The sequence below is a fragment of the Dromiciops gliroides genome, chromosome 5, assembly GCF_019393635.1.
Source record: "Dromiciops gliroides isolate mDroGli1 chromosome 5, mDroGli1.pri, whole genome shotgun sequence".
NCBI classification, from domain to species: domain Eukaryota; kingdom Metazoa; phylum Chordata; class Mammalia; order Microbiotheria; family Microbiotheriidae; genus Dromiciops; species Dromiciops gliroides.
In genome coordinates this window covers 172,056,339-172,081,731 of record NC_057865.1, presented here as the reverse complement: position 1 = coordinate 172,081,731, position 25,393 = coordinate 172,056,339, and the positions used below count along the sequence as shown (strand labels likewise).

At 37.2% G+C, this 25,393-nt stretch overlaps 1 protein-coding gene across 1 annotated transcript in view; it reads right to left on the bottom strand.

The window, feature by feature from the left end:
* Window positions 1–25,393, bottom strand: part of KIN (Kin17 DNA and RNA binding protein) — a 40,015-nt gene that overhangs the window by 6,249 nt on the left and 8,373 nt on the right. The window contains 8 exon segments of the mRNA XM_043967595.1: window positions 2,781–2,832; window positions 2,834–2,877; window positions 7,006–7,078; window positions 10,026–10,076; window positions 12,595–12,721; window positions 16,390–16,444; window positions 16,652–16,700; window positions 23,437–23,618. Coding sequence (XP_043823530.1) covers window positions 2,781–2,832; window positions 2,834–2,877; window positions 7,006–7,078; window positions 10,026–10,076; window positions 12,595–12,721; window positions 16,390–16,444; window positions 16,652–16,700; window positions 23,437–23,618 — 633 coding nt within the window.

The window sequence follows — 25,393 nt, the reverse complement described above, 5'->3', positions numbered from 1 at the left end:
AAATAAGGCCAAATTTATAAAAGCAAAGAGGTCATTCCCCATTTGATAAATGGTCAAAGGATATGAATGTGCAGTTTTCAGATGAAGAAATCCAAGTTTAGCAATAGTCACATGAAAAAATTCTCTAAATCACTAATAATTAAAGCAAAGCAAAACAATTCTAGGGTACCATCTCATACCTATCAGATTGGCTAACATCACAGAAAAGGAAAATGACAAATGCTGGAAGGGATATAGAAAAATAGGAAAACTAATTCGCTGCTGGTGGAATTGTGAACTCATCTAATCATTCTGGAGAACAATATGGAAATATATTCAAAGAGCTATCAAATTATAAATACCCTTTGACCCAGCAATACCATTACTAGGTCTGTGATCAAATATTATTGTGCTGTAAGAAATGATGAAAAGAATGGTTTCAGAGCAACCTGGGAAGTCCTACATGAACTGATGCAAAGTGAAGTGAGCAGAACCAGAACATTGTACACAGAAGCAGCAGGATTATAAGGATTATAAGGATTATCATAAGTATCAGCTGTGGCTATTCTGATCAATACAATGATCCAGGACAATTCCAAAGGACCCATGATGAAAAATGGTATCCACTTCCATAAGAGAAGTGATGAACTTTAAGTACAAACTGAAGTATAATTTTTCACTATCTTTTTCTTCCTTTTTTTGGCAACATGGAAATATAGAAATACGTTTTGCATTAATTTCACATGTAATTGATATTGCTTGCCTTCTCAATGGGTAGGGGAAGGGCTGGAGGGGAGGGAGAGAACTGGGGTCTCAGATTTTTTAAAAAATGAATGCTAAAAATAAATGTGTGTGACCCATGGCAAGTCACTTAACCCTCATTGCCCTGCAAAAAAAAATTAAAAATAAATAAAAAATAAATGTGTGGGTTTTTTTTTAAAAGACTTGCACTTTAGAAAAACCAATTTTGCAGCTGTGTTCTGAACTGAGGTTTTGAGAGACCTGAGGTGAAGATACCAATCAAGAGGTTATTGCAGTAGTCCAGGTCAAAGGTGATGAGGACCTGAACTAAAGTAGAAGCTGTGTGAGTAGAAAGAAAAGGACATATGGAAGAAATGTGGAAGTATAACCGACAAGAATTGGTAATTAATTAGAAACATGGATATAGGATAAGGGAATATGAAGAGCTGAAGATGATACCAAGGTTGTAAAAACCCAGGGAAAGGATGGTGGTGGCCTAAACAGTAACAAGGAAGTTTGAAAGATGGGTGGGTTTGGAGGGAAAGAAAATGTAATGATATCTGTAATCTCTGTCATAATTCATCCATGCCTACTCATTCCCTGTGGTTCACTTTGTCCCAGTTAAAATGACAACAATGAGGCAAGATTTAACCACTAAACACTGCCCTGAGGGATGCCTGCTGAAGTCCAGGTGATCTGGAAGAGAAAATGAAGGTGGAACTTTTCCAACAGCACCTGCACAGTTACAGTGGGTAGTGAAAGAGTTTAGGTTTTAAGTGCAATAAAGAGCTAATGCCAGGTTATGAATAAGAAGACTGGGAGATTACACAGCAGAGGGAAGAGTCTTAGGGGATAAGAGTAGCTAAAGATAAGCTGCATAATTAATTATCATAGTGAGGCTATTGATTAATTATTATAGTGAAGAAGGGATGATACCTATCATCTGATTGGTGAAGCCAGCACTCTGGAGACCACTTGCCTGGATGGCATTTAAGACCCCTCCAACATGAATTTTATGGGCATCATTCAGGTAATTATGTTTTAAAAGCAACTGTTCAAATCACTTTTCTTGTACTCCTAAGAACCAAAAGATCTTTAATAATTCTTGTTAAGTTTACAATGAAAACTTACTATCAGAATAGAAGATGGCTTTAATGTAAAATAATAATTATACAAAGGGAATAAGTCAGAAGCCCCCCTAAAATTTTAAGAAAACAAAATTTGAGAAGTAGTATTATAATTGATATCATTATTATTAGATAAGCAGATTATTCAGTATGACATATAGGGTCATCCTTAGAATCAGGAAGACATAGTTTGAAAATTTGCCTCTGAAAAATATTGTGTGACCACAGATAAATCACTTAACCTTTCAGTGACCCAGGTAACCAAGATTATAAATTACCAATGAACTATCAATCTGCAATAGTAAAGGAAATTTCCATATCAGGAGTATTCTACATGGACAAAAATCACACATCCTTCCCAGTACAGAAATACTTTCAAATTTTCAAATCTTGTACCAGAAACTCAAGTTAAAAGAGGAATAATTAGGGGCAGCTAGGTGGCACAGTGGATAGAGCACCGGCCCTGGATTCAGGAGTATCTGAGTTCAAATCCGGCCTCAGACACTTAACACTTACTTACTAGCTGTGTGACCCTGGGCAAATCACTTAACCCCAATTGCCTCACTAAAAAAAAAAAAAAAAGAGGAAAAATAAGTTTAAATGACAAATGCCAACAAGGTAGTGGTAGCATCCAGTTTTACATGCAGAGAAAAGCCCTGGACAAAGGTACTGAGGAAACAATTAGATGACTACTGCCATAACTTGTATATAAACAACGCTTTGGTAAAGAAAGAGAATGCAGAGAAGGTCCATGATGTACTCAAATTTCATTCATTTATGACACCATATTCCTCTCTACAAACTCTGGCCAAAAAAAAAAAAATTTAAAAAGAAAATCTCACTCATCACCCTTAAATGAAGGTATGGTTGATTCTAAGAATGAAATGAATCATTTTGATGGCATATAAGTTATACATTTGAAAAGAGATTTACCTGGTGCTGGTATTACTGTCTCTAAATGAGTCTGATCAAGTTTTAGTTTGTCCTCCAGAATCGATCATCTTTACCACTGCTGTGTATTTGTCATTTACTCCTGTGTACAAAATTAACATTTTAGCAAACAAATTTTGAAAATACAGACAAAAGATAAAAACGGTGGCTATATCAAAGGAACTAAAGTCATTCTACAAATTCCAGTGTTTTCCAATGTCCAGAAATGGCTTCAAATCTAAGGTTTCCAAAAGCAAATTTAGTCTAAAGCTTATCTAAGATTTCCATCTGCTAAAGAAATAGAGGTTAGAAAAATTCAGAGACAATTTTTAGAATGAAGTATGAGGGGCAGCTAGGTGGTGCAGTGGATAAAGCGCTAGCCCTGGATTCAGGTGGACCTGAGTTCAGATCCAGCCTCAGACACTTGACACTATGTGACCCTGGGCAAGTCATTTAACCCCCATTGCCCTGCAAAAAAAAAATATATATATATATGAAGTATGAAGACCCACTGTACCCAACTTTAAGATATAGTATATTCGGGGCAGCTAGATGGCGCAGTGGATAGAGCACCGGCCCTGGAGTCAGGAGTACCTGAGTTCAAATCCGGCCTCAGACACTTAATACTTACTAGCTGTGTGACCCTGGGCAAGTCACTTAACCCCAATTGCCTCACTAAAAAAAAAAAAAAGATAAGTATATTCACTAATCAGGCAGAGTGTTAATATATAAATAGTTTTAAAGAAGTAGAAAATATAGTTTGTATAAGTATTCCATCAGAATGTTAATAACACTCTGAGACAGGCTAGGTGGCACAGTGAATAGAGCACTGGTCCAGAAGTTAGGAGGATCTGAGTTCAAATCTGACCTTAGATACTTACTAGCCATGTGACCCTGGACAAGTCATTTAACCCCACCTGCCTTAAACATCCAGAACCATCTCCAGTCGTCATGATATATATCTTGCCACTGGACCCCTATGGCTCTGGAGAAGAGAGTGAGGCTAGTGGCTTTGCATAGAGACCTTCCTCACTTATATCCAATTCAGTGCAAGTCATGACATCACCCACATGTCATGGTCTTCTTTGAGAACAAAGGGACAAACAACAATAACACCCTAGAGTCCACTAAAGTAAAAAATCTTTGTAACTATTAGGACCTCAGAATATAATATCCTTCTCTTCCCCAAATAAAAATGGTCAAGGGATATGAAGAGGCAGTTTTCAATGAGAAACCCAAAACTATATATAGTCATATAAGAAAATGCTCTAAATTATTATTGATTATAGAAATGCAATTAAAACACCTTTAAGATAACATTTTTTTAAGTGAAGCAATTGGGGTTAAGTGACTTGCCCAGGGTCACACAGCTAGTAAGTGTTAAGTGTCTGAGGCCAGATTTGAACTCAGGTACTCCTGACTCCAGGGCCGATGCTCTATCCACTGTACCACCTAGCTGCCCCTAAGATAACATTTTATATCTATCATATTGGCTAGAATAAAAGGAGAAAGCAACAAGCATTGAAGGGTATGTGGGAAAAATTGGGTCATTAATACACTCTTAGCCGTACTGTGAACTGATCCAACTATTTTGGAGAACAATCTGGAATTATGCCAAAGAGTTATAAAACTGTGTATACCCTTTGACCCAGCAATACCACTATTAGGTCTGTTTCCCGAGATGATTAGGAAAAAGGAAAAGAACTTATATGTTCTAAAATATTATAGCAGCTCTTTGTGGCATCAAAGAACTGGAATTGAGGGGATACCTGTCAACTGGGGAATGGCTGAACAAATTGTGGTATATGATCGTGATGGAATACTACTGTACTCTAAGAAATGCTGAGCTTCGTGATCTTAGAAAAACACAGATAAGATTTGCACAAAATAATGAAGAGTGAATGAGCAGAACCAAGACAATGTTGTACATACTAATAGCAATATTTATTCTAAGAACAACTTTGACCAACTAAGTCATTTTGATTATTGCAAATAAGCAAATCAATTACAAAGGACCTATAGAGGAAGAAACTGTTTCCAGAGAAAGAACTGATAAAAAGAAGTATGCATAGTATGGTTTTACATATATATACATATTTGTGTCTAGTGGTAGCCTTTGCTAGGACAGGAGTGGGGAGGGAAGGAGAAAACAAAATTAAAAGTGCACAGCAGAGAGCAAAAGAACTTAGAAAAGCAGAGTAGCTTTGAAAATAATGTATAGTAATTATTACATAGTTTTTCAAAAAAAAGTACATGGAGTGAAATCAAAATTTGTGGTTTTATCTTTTTATGCTGTGCTGTATACATGGAAATCTTTTTTTGGTGTTTATGTATTTAAGTTCAAAATGAATAAATTTTTAAAAATATAATATCCTTTACATATGAAGATAAATATATGTTCTTGACCCATCATTAACAGTTTGTATATTTATTTTGATATTCTAAAGATAGTGATGGATTTCACTGAGTTATTAACATTATCTTGATCAGTTCCCTTTGTGAAGATTGCCACAAACTCTGAGATAGGTCAGTCCATTTTAGACTAAATTGAGTATATTAAGCTCATTCTATTCTGTTTAGTATAGGAATGTATAAAAATGAAAAAAAGACATGGTTCCTGCTCAGAAGCAATTTATAAAAGTTGAAGAGATGACATAGATAATTAATACAAATTAGAAGGAATAAAGTAAGAGGGTAAATAGGCAGTTAGGTGGCATAGTAGATAGTGTCGACCTCTGAATCCAGAAGATCGAAGTTCAAATCTTACCTCAAATAATTATCAGTTGTGTGGCCCTTGCTACACAACTGCAGCTTCAGTTTTTCATTGGTAAAAAGGGGATAATAATAGCACCTGTCTTCCCCCCACTGTAAGCTCCTTGACGCCAGGGACTATCTTTCTTGATCACATCTGTATCTTCACAGCTTAGCTGTGCCTGGCACATAGCAGGTACTTAAGAAATGTTTCTTGACTGATCTCACAGTTGATTGTGAGAATCAAAAGAGATAATGTATATAAAGTGCTTTGAAAACTTTAAAGTATATATAAATGCTATATCATCATGAGCACTGGTCCTGGAAAAGAGATGAAAAAATGTACCTCCCTACTTTAAAGTGTTACACAAATCCTAGTTATCGTCATCACCTTCACCACCACCACCACCATCACTATCTTGAATGAAGAGATGGGGAACTAAGGATGTGGACTATTTCATATGTTGTCAGACACAGATATATTGGTTGTTTTTGTTAAACTTTTCAACAATTTTTAAAAATCTTTGTTACAAGGAAAGTTTATATGTGTAAATGATGTGGTATAAAAAAGAGGCATCAATTTTATAATTTTTTAACATATAAAGCAAGATCCCAACAAAGTACAAAGAGATTGAGAGTTGAAAATAATACTTCCACCCTGCAATTTGAAGAGTTGAGAATGGAAAGAAGAGAAAGGGGGTAAAAGGTAAGAGAAGGATTCATGGAAGATAAGGTATTTAAGCTGAGCCCTAAAAAAAGGGAAAGATGAGGCAGCTAAGTGGCACAGTGGATAGAGCACTGGCCCTGGATTCAGGAGGACCTGAGTTCAAATCCAGCCTCAAACCCTTGACACTTACTAGCTGTGTGACCCTGGGTAAGTCACTTAACCCCCAACTGCCTCACCAAAAAAAACAAAAACAAAAAAAGGGAAAGATTTTGATACATGAATAGAGACAGGCATGAGAATAAGATGAATAAAGGCACAGAAGCAAGAAAGGATAGGAAAAAATTGGGAAACAATGAACAGGTCAAATGGACTAAGGGCAAGAGAGTGTTAATGCTATCAGAGCAATGCATCGGAAAGATTCTTCAGAAAGCAATATGAAAAATAGTAGAGCAAGTAAGGGACTAGAAATAGAGACAAATTAGAAGGTTATTAGAGCAGCCCAGGGAAGAGGTATTAAGGTGCCATACTACAGTGAAAGAAGTAAGAATAGAAAGAAGGGAATGGATTTGAAACCTTTTATGGAAACAGAACTGAGAGGACTTGGCATACAGATGAATACAAGAGATACAGAAAATAAAAAAATTTAAAAATCACCATATTTGAAAAATGTTTCCTGATCTTTAAGGATTCAAACAAAGGACTTTGGCTGCCAAAGCAGCATTAAACAACCAAGCTATAAGTGATCAAAATACTAGTGCTCCACTATAGAAACAAGTTACCCAATTTCTCCAAATATTCTGGCTTATAGGCTTACCTGGACAACTCCCTTTTTCTTATGATATTTCTCTCCAAGTTTTTTTGTTATAATTTTCACAATAATTTCCTTGAACAAAAACAAAAAAAGAAGTTGTATATATATATATATATAAAGGATTGAATTTTCCTTTCTATTGTGTTCCTTTAACTTAATATTCATGGAAGAGATTTTCCTAAGTCAGCTGTGCTACAGCAAAAACATTCCCTTAATAAGCTCTCATTTCTTGTTCAGATCACCACTATCAAAGAAGAGTCAAGATAAAAATACTCTTCATTGCATCATGAAAATGTCTCAACACTTACTCTGGAATGTTAATCCCATTAACTCATGTCTTCCATTATTTTACTGGTTTCATTCTTTTAAAAAATATATATATATAAACTTATCCAAACATACTCAAATATTCTAATACTTCACAAAAAAGACTATGGAAAAAGGTAGTTTCATCATTTACAGTTAAAGTTTGAGAAATTTTAAGAAAAGATAAACTAGTGTTCATTCTTGATATATATAAAGATTAACAAAGATTCCTCAAAAAAAACAGCAAGAAGCCTTTAAGTTCATGTATTGTAGTCAAATTAATTCAAAAGTTTATCATCATATGACTCTGAATTTCTGATTCACTAGGAATTTTCAGATTAATTCTTGTTATCTTTCTTTTGAGAATCTAATTTTCAAGTAGTAGAAAAATTACAATGATCTATTTCACATAAATAGAAGTTGGACTTATTTCTTCTTTCTGTCTTCCTGATTTTTACTATATAAAGTGCAATGACTTTGTATTTGCTTTTTCAAATGTTTATTTTTAAAAAGACAATAAACTAGATATCAGTCCTATATTAAGCCAAGCTAAATGCTGAATTTACAAAAAGTTTAGAAGGCTGCTATGGTGGGAGGTCTATAAGGCAGCAAAGAGTGTCTTTTAATACTAGAACTCTTTCTCATACAGAAAATATTTGAACCTTCTTAATCCAAGTCTATCCTAAAGCTTCTGAAAAGAAGCTAATTAATGCCAGGGAAGGCAATTTTTCTGACTCAAGTACTATTATATGCCATAAGGAAATAGGCTGAATTTACCAAAGGCCATAAAATGAGGTAACCAGAAGAGAAATGATGACTTACTATGCAATTATAATTTTTACCACTAAGTTCCTTTTTTTCTAGAGTCTTGAAAAGTTCATAAAGTTGGATAAACTGCTTCAGGGTACAAATAAAATAGAAAATTAATTAAAACAATTATTCAAATAGTTTAAGATATCTAAGACAATATGCTCTGTAGCTAAAAAATCTCAACAACATTAATACACTGGTTATTTTAACTGTGTACATGTAAGCCATGTGAAGCTGTTGGTAAATTACAAGTGGATGTCATGTTCTTGGAATAACACGTATTCAAGAAAAAGAATCGACACTTCAGAGAACTACAATTATTTAGTAAGCTAAAAATCACTGAATCACCCAATCACCAACAGAATTAAGTGGCATAGCAGAAAGAATCCTAGATCCAAAGGCCCTGGATTTAAATTCTGTCTCTGCCACTTACTCTCACATATCCCTAAAGCAAATCTAAGTACTTAAACTTTCTGAACCTCATTTTCTTTACCTATAAAATAGATGGGTTAGACTAGATGATATTTAAAATCCCTTTCAATAAGAAATCTATAAATCTATGAAATTTATCTGATTGAATAGGTTGTATTCTCATTTTACAAACTGTTTTGTATGACAAAAATCTCTAGAAACAGAAAACCTACCAATTTTCAAAAACCACCTATCCTAAGGGGTAAAAAAGTATTTCTAAAACAATTAGGTGATTTTTCTCTCCTACAGGGTGCAATAACATTCTCCATTGGGTAGGTGGGGAAGAAAATCTCTTTGCTCCTGTAAGAGAGAAAGGAAAAATAAACCCTCACTCTCATATAAACCCAGACATTGACTTCAAGGTTTTACAATGACCTTAAGCTTCGACCCACAAATTAGACAAATAAAGATGATTAAATCATGATATTCCTAAATGAATCAGGGTAATTAATTAGCTAGAATGTTTTTACAAATTGATTTCTTATGTTATGGCAATAAGCATTTTCTTTTTTAAAAACACTGACTTTCTGAATGAATCCTATCATTACCAGCACTAGCAGGAATTATCTCCATTTTACAGAGGTAAAAATGAAGACAAAAAGACCAAAATAAAGATGCAATTGATTTTCAAAGATAAGAGTAGACATAACATATTGATGGAATTGGACTTCCCATCTCCTAGTTTATATACTTTCATTTTGGAATTGGCACATTTCTTTCTTGTAAGATTTACACCCTTAAAAGGACAGTGTCATTTCAAAGGGAAAAAAATTTTGTGAAAACTTTCCAGCTTAGTAAGTTCAAAACAGGTGCTTCAATAAATAAATATAAATGCTTTTCCTTGGTCTGCCAGATTCAAATCAGATTTCTTCTATAATTTAGGGACATTTTGATGTTTCTTAGTGAAAAATTATCTTCAGTCTCAGATATAAAAGCCTGGTTAGTCCTTATTCCCTTAGGAAAAAAGTAGAAAGGGGTGGCGCAGTAGATGAAGCAACAGCCCTGGATTCAGGAGGACCTGCATTCAAATCCAGTATCAGATACTTGACACTTAATAGCTTGTGTGACCCATGGCAAGTCACTTAACCCTCATTGCCCTGCCCCCCTCCCCCAACAAAAGAAGACAGCAAACATTCTTTTATTCAAGGGGACATTTACAATCTTCAATTTAAACTATTGCTAGATTTAGCACTTCCCTGTAAGATAATGCTATTCCTTTCTTGAAATATAAAGGAATACACTGAAACATATTAAATCCAAACTGAAAGATCTGAAGTCATTATATGAAAATTACTGAATATATTGTAAAGAACACACTAAAGAGAATCTATTTGGAAAATTAGATATTTGTGGTAAATCAGAACAAAAAAATGTCACATAAAGATAAATTTGTGCTTTAAAAACTAGCACTTACTTAGAAAATAGTACTTACAGGGTGTAGCCAATAATCTGTTCGAGCACTTTTTTTCTTTTGTTCTTCAAGCTACAAAACAAATAAGCTATTCATGATGTTGTTCCTATAAAATCCTTAATAAATTGTAAACATCATTTTTAATTACTAAGACGGGTATGGAAATATTACCGTTTGCTGAAGTTTGTCTTGTTCAAAATAATAAAAAAAAAAAGAATTTTTTTTAAAAAAAGAAAAACAATTCACAGAAAATTACAGAAAAAGTATTTCAAGAGATAGAGATAGCCTGGATTGGAGGGGAGAAGAGGGAGGAAAATGGAAAAAAGTATGGTCAAGAAGGTGAACATCAAAGACTCAGGGTATGTCATGAATGTGAAAAATCCCGGGGTAAGTATTCCTGCCTCATCTCCAGTGCCACTTCTGACCTTTCTAGTGTTCCTATACCTTACTTCTTTCCACAGACTTTATGCAGCTATACTCAGGCTTCTTGCTGTTTCTCACACTACACTCTTTATCTCCCACCTCAGGGCCTTTGCACCATTCTTGGAATGCTCTTCTCCATCACTTCTGTCTCTTAGTTTCCCCAGCTTCCTTCTCAGCTCAAATTCTACCCTTTGCAAGAAGCCTTCACTGACCTCCTTCAAACTGCTAGTGCTTTTTCATCTTAAATTATCTTTCGTCTACTCTCTGTCCATCTCTATGTGCCTAGTTATTCTATATGTTGTCTCCCCCACTAGAATGTGAACTCCTTGAGTGAGATCTGGTTTGCCTTTTTCTAAATCTCCAGTGCCTAGCAGAATGCCTGGCACTTAGTAAGTACTTAAATGCTTGTTGACTGGCTGACTATAAGCTATGGCCTTTTAAGTGTAAAAAGCAGGATTCTAAAATTTTTCATCTCATTCACTTTTAAAGATGAATGCAACAACTCCAACTACCTTCAGCACCTGCTAAAACTAGCTTGTCCATCTTTCCCACTGTTAAAGACTAGAAATGATGTTTATGCAAATTAAGAGCAGGGACTACACTCCAGCATCAGCAAGTTTAAACACAAGAAGCACTGGCATTTGAAATTATTTGAATATGATAATCAAGCTAGAGGAAGAGAGAAATAAAAATACAAACAATCAGAATGGGGAATAGCTAAATGAATGACAGAACTCTGTTGTATTATTATGGTCACATACTCAGATCTTTACATTCTTAGCTGCTTAAAGTTAACCCATGATTTTCCAGATTTCCATGGGAATAAATGAGAATACTATATCTCAAGTGAAACTTAATTCTAGAGTCTCCAGCTTTTCATATGAATGAAGGGTAATCAAGATATTCAAGGTTACAATTGAAAGAAATGTATCTGGAAGGCATGCCATTTAAGTGGCTACTTATATATCATACTTAATTAAGCCTTCTAGTTGGTCCTATACAGTGTAAATTTTCAGCATGGGGGAAACTGAAAAATGGAAAAAAAAACAAGAGATAAAAGCACTAGAGATTTTACTTTTTCAGTACTACCTAAATTAACTTTTTAAAGGATGAAATTTTTAAGTCCATAGATAAAAACGCATTCCTGAAAAACAATGGCAGGGGTAACATAACAGCACATGGACCAAAAATGATGATATTCAATAACCACAAAAATAATGTGTCAATCTTTTGATGACTAGAAACAAAGTAGAAAGCTTTTTTGGTCAAGGAGAGGAAAAGACATAGCAACTGTTTTAACAGAAGTGTTCAGTTTCCTTCTAGTCCTGATTCTTTCTTTGTAGGTACGGTAAAGCTAAGGTCTGGGAGTTACAGAGACAGATATCCACTAGAATATATACAAAGTCCCAATTAGCTTTAGAGCCACAAAACTGGACCTCACTAGTTAAATGCTTTCAAACAGTACAAATTACTTTAGCTGAAGATTCATCATTCTGAGCTCGACTAAACAAACTAAAATACCTCATGTGGATATCTATTCACTTCTCAGGATGTGGTAAGGCTGGAAACAACAGGAGAACACAAAGGTATTGGTCTTACTTAACATCTGATTACTGAGAATGCGTATTTCCAAAAAGAAGGAAAAAAACCCCAGAGACTAAGGGGTAAAAACAATTGTTCTAGCTTTATTAACCCTTTGGATATAAAGCTATGATGAAATTTCATTGTTGTTAAACTTTGTAATTCTGTGCCCCAAACTGTATAGTGGTGATTATGATAACTCTTCAGGCAAGAAAGTGTGGTGTTTCTTTTGCTTTTCTAATTATATAAACTTCACAAATGGATATGGCTAACGATCATTTTTCATAAAATAGCATGCATGTAGTTGTCCAGTCCAAGATAGACATATTATTTGTTTAATATACTGCAACATTCATTAAGCTCTCCTTAGATTTTCATTAGCTTTGAAGTATATAATTAACCCTACCTTTCTCTCCACTTAAGGGTCAATCAGCCTGGAGTCAGGAGGACCTGAGTTCAAATCCAGCCTCAGACACTTACTAGCTGTGTGACCTGGGCAAGTCACTTAACCCCACTGGCCTACCAAAAAGAAAAAAAAGAAGAAGAATCAATTCACATCTTAAAAGATCCCCTCTCTTAACTATACCTCCATGATCTCATCAAGTGCAGATTTCTTCTTCTTCTTTTCTTTTGACTGAGATGAGCTCTGAAATGATTCTTTCCTTTTCGCTGATGAAGTTCCCACCATTTTCAATGCACTAGGACCCAGGGAACTGATCAAAACAAAGACCAGGCAAGTTAACAGTGAGATCTTTGAGATGAGAGACTATCTTTTGCCTTTCTTTGTACCCCAGCACTTAGCATAATGCCTAACACATAGCAGATGCCTAATAAATCCTTGCTCACTGACTTAGCAAATACATATGCAAATAAAGATTTTAAAATAAAGATTAACAAGAGATTCATCGTATTTGATAGTACCTCTAGAATTAAAATCAATCAAAGAACAAAGAAGGTACCATGGTTTAGAGGATAACAAATTTCGACAAGGGCTCACAAGGATTGAGTCACTTTAGAAGCACTGAAAAGCCATATAATCTTTCACAGAATCTCAGAAATTGGAAAAACAAAACCGAGAAAACATCTAGTCCAACCCATACCTAATTAAGAATCCAAGCAGTCATTCAGCCTTTCCTTGAAGAATTGAAGAGTAAGATGCATTGAGTTCCCTTCAGGAGGCAGTTCATTCACTTTGGGAGGAAGCTTTAACTGATGGGAAATTCTTCATAATTCAGTCAAAATCTCACTCTCTGTAACTTCCACACCTAATGATCCTAGTTATGCATTCTGGGGTCCAAGTAGAACAAGTCTGATCCCTCATTCACACAACAGCCTTTCAGATTCTTGAAGACAGCTATCATGTCCCCAATAAATCTTTTTTTCAGTTTAAGCATCTCTAATTCCTTCCAGAGATCCTCTTATGGTATGATCTTGAGGTTTTTCACCACCTTGGTTGCCCTCCTTTGGATACTTTCCAGTTTATCAATGTCATTCCTAAAATGTGGCACCCAGATCTGACCAGGACAAATAAAACAAGATTATTGTCTCTCTAGTCCTACACACTATGCTTCTCTTTAAATGTAAGAGAGGTACATCCCATGGTAACTTTCTGGTTACCATTTCATACTGCTGACTCATGCAATGTTTATAGTCCATTAAAGTGCCAAGATCGTTTCCAGATGAATTACTATCTAGACATTTCCACCTTCCTCTTATACTTATGAAGATGATTTCTTAAATTCAAATATAAGATTTTATATCTATCCCTATTAAATTTCATCTCATCAGATTCTGCTCCCAGGTGTCAAATACGCAGCCAAACACTCAGGTCTGCACCAGATTAAAATCTAATTGGGAAACATTTAACAAAAATAAATAAATAAAACTACAACAACAGAAATAGATAACATAAAATGTCATTTTCTAAGTCAATATACAGCCTGCAGGGATCCTTAGATACAGTCTAGGGGCCCTATTTCTATTTGGGTTTTGACACCAATGCTTTAGACTACTGAGGTATTTTTGGACCCAGGAAGATCTAGATCTGTTACCAGCCTAAGCCTAGCTCTCCAACTTTGTGTTATCTAGGAACTGGAGAAGTATACTATTTATGTCTTTATTCAAGTCTCTAACAAAAGTCTTAAGTACCACATGGCCAAGAACAACTCCTTACTAGGGTCCTCCTTCCAAATTCACATCAAATCATTAACAGATTCCTGGCTAAAACAACTGCTTGAGGAAAAATGCAGCCCAGCTCCCCACACACCTACCCTAGCACCAAACCTAATAATGATCAAGAAATCAATGAGAAATTATAGTTTTTCTTTCCATCCTTACCAGAATGGCATTAAAAAAAAAAAACGTGCCAGAAGACCAAGCAAAGAGGGGCCCCTGAAAACACCAGTTCTAGCATGGATAAAGAAAATATCCTCTCGGTGACCAAAGTCAGACTAAAGACATGTGTAAACTACACGGCTAAGTATTTGGAAGCAAAAGTGAAGCGTTACTTTGAGAAGGCCTCAGAGTGGTCAGAAATCCACAACATGAACGAGAAGCAACCTGGATCAGCAGTGACCAGTATGGATGAATCAGCACCTTGGACTAGGATCCAGAACTCCATGGTCCACACTACTCTGCCCTGAGATACCATACATGACCCTGAAAATCTAGCACACTGAACCTCATAGACCTACAGAAAGCCTAAAAACTATCAACATTCTAAACTACAGGACACTCTACCAGAAACAGAGGTCAGTGTAAGAACTCAGGTGACTCGGGTCAACTACAAGGGAAAGAACACCCTACAAAAAAGCATAGTAAAGGGCAGAGCCTGGCCCTGGCACAAAGGACCCAGTTCAGGAACTAAAGCTGAAGGGAGTGTAAATCAAAGAAGACACTGACCAGGATCATTAAAAAAAATTCAAAAAAAGAACTCCTCATAGATCTAAAGATGCCCCCAAATCCAACCCAGAATAATGATGTATAACAATTTTAAGCAAAGACTCAAAAAGAAAAACAGATTTTCCACAAGGACTATATATATAAATACAGAAGAAATGAAGCAAGACATAAAAAATGAAATAACAACTATTTAAGAAAGAATGGGAAGGAGAATAAATAGCTTAATAGAGAAAGTGGTAAAATCTTCTCTATTAAACTCTTTACCCAAGTAATAGACTCCTGAAAAGTAGAAGAGACAAAAGAGAAATCAATGACTCCATGAGACGGCAAAAAAATATAAGAACGAACATCAAGACTGGAAAATATAGGATATGTGATATAAAAAACAACCACGCTGAAAATCAGTTCAAGGAGAAGTTAATTCAAGAATCATTGCGCTCGGGGCAGCTAGGTGGCATAGTGGATAAAGCACAGGCCCCTGGATTCAGAAGGACCTGAATTCAAATGTGACCTCAGACACTTGACACTTACTCGCTGTGTGACCCTGGGCAAGTCATTTAACCTCATTGCCCCACCAAAAAAAAGAAGAATCATCATCATTGGGCTCCCTGAAAACCATGATTTGGGGGAGGGGAGGGGAGGTTTGAACACTCTATTTCAACAAATCACAAATGAAATAGCCCAGATTAGAACTATAAGGGCTAAAATAATGATTATCTCTATCCTCAAGGAATTATATTCTCCTGGGGGATGTGATACATAAATAGAAAAATAAGAAAAACTTATTTCAAGAGAGGGAGGACACAAACAACTAGGGGTATCCAATCTCATAGGGAATAGCTCAGTCTTTAAGGAGACTAAGGATTCTAAAAATCTAACAAAAACTAATAAGCAGGATCAAAAACCAAAAACAGAGATGTAAAATTTCAATGAAAATTGTAAATAATACCCTTGACAATGGAATTCTATTTATCTGGGTTGAGGATATTATTTTCTATTACCAGGCACTAAAATGAGAAACGGAATAGCCTTCATGATTTAACAATAACAAATCATTAAACTGAACTAGACAGACCTTTTCCTATAGAAGTTAAGAAAAAAGGTACAACAGTGTATCAAAATATATTTTTCTGAAAAGATAAACATCTTACATAGCAAGTGCTAAATAAGGCATAATCAGACTTCTAGAGCCAGAAAGGACCATAGAGGTCATCTATTTCAAGTCCCTAATTTTAAACATGAAAAAACTTAAATCCAGTTATAAAAGAAAAAACTGCCCAAACCAAATCAGAGTTAAGATGATTCACAAAACACCTCCCTACTTAATAGAGCTGTTGCGAGGATCAGATGAGATAATGTAGATAAAAAACTTTTTCAATTATCAAGTGCAACATAAATAAAGAATAAGAACTTTCTCCCCTATGCATAGTTCACAAAAGTTTTTCACATTCTTAACTAAGTAATTGTAAATGTTACTCACCTTGGTTTGGAAGAAGCTCCTGAAGTACTTGCTCCTTTATTCAAATTGAATGCAACTAAGGACACCCCCCCAAAAAAAGAAAAAGGAATCCAAATATGTTTCAGGAAAGTGACAATAAAAGGTTTTTATAAAATAAATTTCAAACAAATCAAGAAATTAAACATATTCAAGTAGAAATGTTTAAAATTAAGAACTAAAATGCTTCTACTAACTTATTTTATGGGAATTCAAAGCATCTATGTTTTTTAAAAAAATCCCCTACCTTTCTCTTCATCATTTTCCCTGCTTAATTCAGTGAAAACTGGACATTCCTGGAAAGAAAAGTTAAGAATTCCAAGATTTAGCTTCATCACTACATTTATTCAGAATATGAATGCCTCAAATTAGCGTTTATTTTACTATCAGAAGAAGTGTAGTATAGTAGAGATGATCTAAGATTAAAGAAGACTTGGGTACAAGGCCTCCCTCTAACAGATACAGGCTATAAATGACCCTGGGCAAGTCACCTAATCCCTCAATGCCTCAGGCAAACTCTCTAAGACTATAAAACTGCCCAACAGTTGCTGATCTAACAGAGCTTGAAATAGTTTCCTCAGGTGTAGGAAACTACACATCAATGAAATCACATACTTTAATACCATCCCAATGGGGCTAATTAAGTCAAAAACTCAATCGTAAATTAAGATTCTAAAAACAGAAATCATTTTGTTAGTGATAACCCCTTTATTGTAAATATTTTCCAACTAGCATCTATATTTTTTAATAACAACGGCTTTTCTAAACAACCCTAGTCTTTTTACTAGCTTACAGAAATTGGTCTAGAGATTAAATAATGCTTCAAGTTAAATAAACAAAGCAATAATTACCTTCAGAAATTATAGGATCACAATCACTTTTTTTTTTTTGGTGGGGCAATGGGGGTTAAGTGACTTGCCCAGGTCACACAGCTAGTAAGTGTCAAGTGTCTGAGGCGGATTTGAACTCAGGAACTCCTGAATCCAGGGCCGGTGCTTTATCCACTGCGCCACCTAGCCGCCCGTCACAATCACTTTTTAAAAAAAATAATAAAAACCTTTTCCACATAAAAGTCTCTGAAGTTCCGAAGAACTTACTCTATAATGTCTCAGGGAACATGACTTTTTCTTGGTCTAATGTTTTAACTAGAAATGGACATGAGCCAATGAGTCAATTTCAGTTTTTTTGTTTAATTGTATCTGGGCTTTTTAGAAAAACTACGCCCATAGCTGTAGAAACACAACATGGCTTTAAGAAAGGTCAAAAGAGGGAAAGCAGCGACAGTAAAGGACTGAAGATCACAGGATCATTGAGCTGGAGCTAAGAAGAAACCTCAGGAGGCAGCCAGGTGGTGCAGTAGATAGAGTACCGGCCCTGGATTCAGGAGGACCTGGAGTTCAAATCTGGCCTCAGACCCTTGACACTTACTAGCTGTGTGGGCCTGGGCAAGTCACTTAACCTCATTGCACTCAAAAAAAAAAGAAGAAACCTCAGAAGCCTTCTATCTGCCACAGAATGATCTCTTAAAGACAGCAGATATTCTGCCTGATCATGCATGATCAACTACTAATTGTACTGCTAAAAAGTAGTTGCAAGGAGAAACTACTAAGATGGACTGAAAAGGTTTTGCTACATAAGATATTTTTTCTCCTATATAGGCAATGAAACAGTCCTCACGAGAAGTCTTTTTGGAGTTTGAAATGGGAGTTCTGGAAGAAAATGAGATCTCAGTGTGACAGGATGCTCTAGAGTACTTTCAGTAGCAAGCTTTGATGAAGCTCAAGGGTGGGAGAAGAATCATAACCTACTGTGATCTGCATGAAACAGGAGGAAGTCAAGTTTTGGGAAGGGTTGGGGGGGTGGAAGGGTTGAGAGAAGAAGGGTATTTCCTCACCCCTTGAGGGTGGTGGGGAGGAAGGGGGGTTCTCTAGGCTTTATGGTAGGCAAGATGGGGAAAACTCACTGCATTTAGCTCTTAGCCAGATATCAACTCAAGAGAGAATTGTTGTTGTTGTTTGTCCTTTGTTCACAAAGGATCATCAGGAGGATGATGTCTTGACTTGCAAGTGAATTGGATTTAAGTGAGACAGGACTGTGTAAAGTCATCATCCTCACTCTGTCCTCCAGTCATCTGAGTCCAGTGGTAAGACATGGGTCAGTACAACTAGAGATGGTCCCCCAATGCAATGGGGAGACCTTGGTCTTTTTAATCTAAGGTCTTTTCCTGGTCTGTTTGTCTCTGGTAACACCAATCCAATGATTTAAGGCTAGGTAAGGAATGAAGCAAAAGATGACCTAGTTTGCCTACTTTAAAAAAAAATCTAGCCCCCAAAACACCAAGATATTTTGCAAAGTTTAAGCGATCAAAATTTATACTGTTTTGGGCAGAACACCCATATGTAAGGTATGGATCCCTCATGTGGACAAAGGGAGGAAGAGAGAAAGGGAGGGAGGAAGGAAGAAGGGAGGCAGGGAGGGAGGGAGGAAGGAAGGAAGGAAGGAAGGAAGGAAGGAAGGAAGGAAGGAAGGAAGGAAGGAAGGAAGGAAGGAAGGAAGGAAGGAAGGAAGGAAGGAAGGAAGGAAGGAGCACTGCCCAACTGGAACTAACCAGCTGGGATCCAGTGGGGCAGGTAATACTCCTCAAAGAGGACCAATGACATCAAGAGGTCTTGACTTGCAAGCGAATTGGATTTAAGTGAGCATTTAACCTAAAGTCTTTCTCAGGTCTCAGTTTGTCTGAGCCAACAACATTCAGTGATTCAGTGATTTAAGGCTAGGTAAGAAATGAAACAAAAGATGGCCTAGTTTGCTTACTCAAAAAAAAAAATCAATCTGGGAGGGGAAAACCCTCAGGTTTTCTGGCCAGAACAGAAACAATTACTATTTACACTCATTCTGAGCTATCAAAACCCAAACAATGGCCAAGTGATGCTTGGGCTGAGACCAACTCAGAGAAATCACTGATTTTAGCTCTAACCACATATCAATTCAAGAGGAGTCAAGGGAGAAGGAAAAGCATTATTTCTAATCGCAAAAAAATTAGAAGTACCTAAATATCCAGCAAAAAGAGATGGTCGGCATTATCAGGGGGCGGAGCCAAGATGGTGGAGGAAAGACATTAAGCTCACAGGGCTCTGATACCAATAACCCCAAAATAGCAATAAAAGAACCCCTTGGGGAAGAAAAACACACAAAAATACAGGCTGAGAGGTTTTCTCAGCTATGGACAGATTTCAGGGGCCATGCTGGGTCACAAATAAAGCCTATCCCCGCAACTGGGCCAACACACCAGACACCCGCCAGAGGAATTTGCCCCAGTGCCTCTGAATCGGCTGCAGCGGTCAGATTGAACGGCTGGCCTGGGGGTTGGGGGGGGGGGGGTGGTAAGTTCAAGAGTACCAGTGGACTGGGGGGAAGGATTCGACTGTCCGACCCCAGTGGGCAACAGGAAGAAATCCTGAGTGGCTGAAGGCCCAGGTGGGGGAGGGAGCAGGGGAGCAGTCTCATTGGAAGCTGAGAACCACACCACAGAAAGCTTTGCTGGTTGGTTGCTTAGTAAATAGGCCTGAGGTTATCTCCGGACCTGAGACAGGCCAGGTGAGATTAAAGCCTGCCCCCCCACCAACCCCAAAACACCTAGGACCTCTGAAGCTGAGAACAGGAGTGGAGCCCCCACCCCCCCCAATCCCCCACTGGAGAGTTTAAAATCAAAAGAAAGCGAGGCCAGGCAGGCTGAGAAGAAGCCCAACCATCCCCAGGCCACGCTGTAGCTTGAACAGTGTGTCCTGGTAGCAGTGCCACACTTAAAGAAGGAGTTAAAAGCCAAGAAATAGTAAGCCAGGATGAGCAGGCAGAGAAAGAAGAAGACCATCGAACACTTCTTTGGGGGTAAGGTAGACCACAATACAACCTCAGAAGAAGAAGATAATAACAGGGTCAAGCTCCAACATTCCAAAGCTTCCAAGAAAAATATGAACTGGTCTCAGGCCATGGAAGCTCTCAAAAGGGACTTTGAAGAGGAAAGTAGGAGAAATAGAAAGAAGATGTAGAGAAAAGGAGGAAAGAATGGAAAGGGAAATGAGAGCGATACAGGAGAGTCATGAGAAAAAGTCAACAGTTCGAAAAGCCAAATGGAAAAGGAGATTAAAAAACTGTCTGATGAAAATAACTGCCTAAGAATAGGATTAAACAAATGGAAGCAAGTGACTTTATGAGAAACCAAGACACAGTAAAGCAAATCCAATTGAATGAAAAAATAGAGGGCAGTGTGAAATATCTCCTTGGAAAAACAGCTGACCTAGAAAATAAATCTAGGAGAGATAATTTGAAAATCATTGGGCTACCTGAAACACCATGACCAAAACAAAAGTTTAGCCACATCCTCCAAGAGATGGTGAGGGAAAATTGCCCTGATATTCTAGAAGCAGAAGCTAAAATAGAAATTGAAAGAATCCACCAATCACCTCCTGAAAGAGATCCAAAAGGAAAACCTCCAGATATTATAGCCAAATTCCAGAACTCCAGATGAAGGAGAAATACTGCAAGCAGCTAGAAAAAGGAATTCAATTACTGTGGAGCCTCCAATAAGGACTAAAGCAAGATCTAGCAGCTTCTACATTAAAGGACCGAAGGGCATGGAATATGATATTCCAGAGGGCAAAGGAACTGGGACTTCAGCCAAAATCACATAGCCAGCAAACTGAGTATAATTTTTCAGAGGCAAAAAATGGGATTTCAATGAGAAGAGGTCTTTCAAGCATTTGTGAGGAAAAGACCTGAACTGAATAGAAATTTGACTTTCACATACAAGATCCTAGAGAAGCATAAAAGGTAAACACGGAAAAGACTCATGAGGGATATTAAAAGATCAAACTGTTTACATCTACTGGGAAGATAATACTTTGAAATCATAAGAACTATCTCAGTAAGAAATTCAAGGGCAGCTGGGTGGTACAGTGGATGGAGTGCCGGCCCTGGACTCCAGGAGACTGGGTCCTGGTGTGACCTTGGACACTTGACAATTGATGGCTGTGTGACCCTGGGCAAGTCGCTTGGCCCCGGTTGCCTTACCAAAAAACCAAAACAAAACAAAACAAAACAAAACAAAACTCTTCACAAGAAATTCACAGAAGACAGGATGGACTGAATATGAAGGGATGACATCTGTAAAGCATTTATGTTTTGTTCTTTGTAGGGCAGACGGGGAGAGGTGTCTTATGTCTGGGGCTGGATTTGGGCTTGGGGGCCTCCTGGGTCCAGGGCTGGTGCTTTGTCCACTGTGCCACCTAGCTAATACATGATGACATCATTAAAACAGGGGTGAGGTGTAGGAGGAATAAACTGGGGGAAGGAGAAGGGGAGAGATGGTCTGGGAGAGGTATTTCACATGAAGGAAACAAGAAGAGGAGAGGAGAGAGGGGGAAGGAGTTGGGGACTGAGTGAACCTTAATATCTCAGAATTTGCTCAAAGAAGGACTAACATACATACTCAAGTAGGTATAGTAATATACTTTTGGGGGGGGGAGGGGAGAAGGGAAGGGAGAAAGGGCAGATTGGGGGAGAGAGCAGTAAAAAGCAAAACACTTTCAAGGAAGATAAAGATGTTCTGCATTACTGTACCAGTATGACATATTGAATTGCCTGATCTCATAGGGAGGGTTGAGGAAGGAAGGAGGGAGAAGAAAAATTTAGAACACAGAATTAGCTCAGGGACCCTGATCTCATTGGAGTGGGCTCATGGAGGGAATAGCTTTCATACCCAATTGGGAGGAGCAATCTATTTAACCCTGCAGGGAAATAGGAGGGGAAGAGGAGAAGGAAGGAAGGGTGGAAAAAGGGAGTGCAAAGCAAGGGAGAGGATAGTCAAAAGTAAGGCACCTCTGAGGAGGAATAGGTAAAAAGAAGATAGAGTAAATGTCCATGGGAAGAGAGTGGGATGGAGGGAAATAGTTATGATGATTGATTATAATGGCAAAATGTATGGTACCTACTTTGCTGGGCTTTTGTGAAGAAGATTCTCTGTCAAGTTTAATGTACTATATAGAGGTTGTGATGAACAGGATGCTATCAGGAAAACCTGGAGAGACCTACATGAGCTGAAGCAGAGTGAAAGGTACTGTATACAAAATAACAGCAATAGTGGGGGATGATCTGCTGGGAAGCATGTGGTTGTTTTCAGCAAGGCAATGATCCAATGTAACCCTGAGGGATTTATGAAGATTGCAGCCCATCTGCAGAGAAAGAACTGATAGTATCTGAAAACAGATTTCCTCTTTGACAATTTCTTAATCTGAAGTTTTGGGTTTTTGATTGTTTTCTCTCCACAACTAGCTAATATGGGAATTTTTCCATAACTACTCATGTATAATTATTTTGTATTGATTGAGTTCTTGTGGATGGAGAGGGTGGGAATGGAGGGGGGAAGAGAAGTTGGAACACAAAGTTCTTTAAAAATTGATGTTAAAATTTTGTTTTTACATATATTTTGGAAAATAAAATTCTATTCAGAATTAAAAAATTTGCATTAAAAAGGGATGGTTCTATAAACTGTGTTACATTAACGAATCAGAATACTATAATGCAATTAAAGTAGATAAGCACAAGAATATAAAGACATTTAGAAAGCCCTTTTAAGAGGTAATGAGAGGGCAAGCTAGGTGGCGCAAGTGGATAAAGCCACTGGCCCCTGATTCAGAATTCCTGAGTTCAAATCTGGCCCTCAGACATTTGACACTTACTAGCTGTGTGACCCTGGGCAAGTCACTTAACCCCAATTGCTCCACAAAACAAAACAAAAAAACAAAACAAAAAAGGAGGTAATGCAAAGCTAAAAGCAGAACTAAATAGAGAAAAAGTAAACAGGGAAAAAAGGACAAAAAATCCTAATGAAACCTGGAATAAGTGAAAGTTGTTATGAAATTTTAATGTATGATAATTGATTCATTCAATATAAATTTACAAGGGAAGTTTCCTAGCAGCATTGTTAAAAAGTGAAGGGAAATAATCTCTTGGGGAAAGTGGGGGTATTTTTACTGTTCTTTTCCATCTAAACCATCTTCTTACTTGTTCTTCAATAAACTTGGCTGTTTTTTCCTCATCATCAAGGTCCTGCTTCTTTTTTTTCTCCTGTTCTTGTTGTCGACGGATAGTTTCTGGGTCTCTATCAATGTATTGAATATACCAACCTTTGGGTGTCTCATCCACTTTGCATAAACCTTAAAAAACAAATCCACAAATATATGATCAAACTTTGACATAAAACTAAAATATACATGGAGATGAAAGTTGATCAACAATTTCATTCAACAAACATTTTAAAAAATGCCTGATATAAAGTATTATGTTAGGCAGTAGAAATACAAATATGAAAAAATACCTGCCCCTGAAGAAGCAGCAGCCTAACAGGTAGAGCTGCCATAACAGATACTCACTTAAGTAGCTAAGAGGTAGAACAGGAGATATATATTTATTTACAATTAACATAAAAACAATAATCATACAAAATCCAACTGATACCTCACTGTGGCATAGAAGTAACTCTGAATTCTCTAAAAGTTAGGCCAATGAAGAACAACTTCTGGCAGGCTAGTCTCTGAGTAAGAATTTTCTGTCAGTCCCCCCAAAAGAGGCCTCCCTAACTTCAGAGCTCATCCTAGAGGGCTGGCCACTGAGAAATAAACTTTATAGCTACAGCAACTCAAGAAATAATTGTCGACTAAACCTGAGAGAAGCTGAGAGGTGTCACATTGTTGAAATCACAGATCCTTGAAATATTGAAGTAATAATGACAACAGCAACTTACATTTTCATAGCACTTTACCACTTACAAAGCACCTTCCTTACAACAAGCCACTCTAGGTCAGAGCTCTGTCCACTACAATATCCTATCATTCTAAAGAAAGCTACAGAGGACAGCTAGGTGGCACAGTGGATAAAGCACCAGCCCTGGATTCAGAAGGACCTGAGTTTAAATCCGGCCTCAGACACTTGACACTTAACTAGCTGTGTGACCCTGGACAAGTCACTTAACCCTCATTGCCCTGCAAGGGGCAGGGTGGGGGAAGCTACAGAAGTTTTAACACCTTGTTTTATTGTTTTCAAGGTTATGGGGGAGGGAGAGTGGAATGGAGAGGGTGGAGAGAAGTGAAAGGAAGAGAATAAGCATTTATACAGTGCCCACCAAGAGCCAAGCACTGTGCTAAGCACATTCCAAATAGTGTATCAGGACTGGTGAGTAAGGTTAGCCAATAGCAGAAAGTCTGAGGAGTCTGAATTGTTCACCTAGTTCTCCAGGTCAAAATTAACCTTTTGTCATTCCTCAGATCACATGCCTTTACAATTGCTTTGGTGGGGCAGAAAATTAGTGAGTGTAGTAGACTGGATTAAAGCTTCTCAAATGGTTGGGTTGAGACCCTATATGGGGGTCATGTAACTGAATGTGGGGGTCACCAGAAAAATTTGGTAACAGTAAAAGGTTATGTATACCTATATTATATACACATATACCCAGGGTCATATGAAAAGGGTCAAAAGGGGGTCACAAGTAGAAAAAGTTTAAGAAGCCCTGGACTTCTTAAAAATAAAAAAATTCTTTAAAAGATGAGGGAATTGTTCTTTAAATAGCTACTGACTCATTTAAGTGGGAAATGGTGAGATACAGAATGGAGCATCGAACCAAGTTTAAAAAAACCTGGCTTCTGGTCTCAGCTCTGCAATTAACGAGCTATATAGCATTGGGAAAGTAATTTCAACTCTCTGGGTCAACCGTTCTAGATCTATACAATATAAAAAGTTTTGGACTCAATTTCTTAGGTCCCCTTCTAGCTCTTATACTCTATGGGGTCCATGAATGAAAAAAACAATGAAACTTCTCCCTTTCAATCTTGCCCTAACTGATAAATAAACGAAGCATTTCTGAAGTCCTACTGTGTGTAAAGTACTGTATATACAAATACAAAGGTAAGACAGTCCTGCTCTCAAGGAAATCACA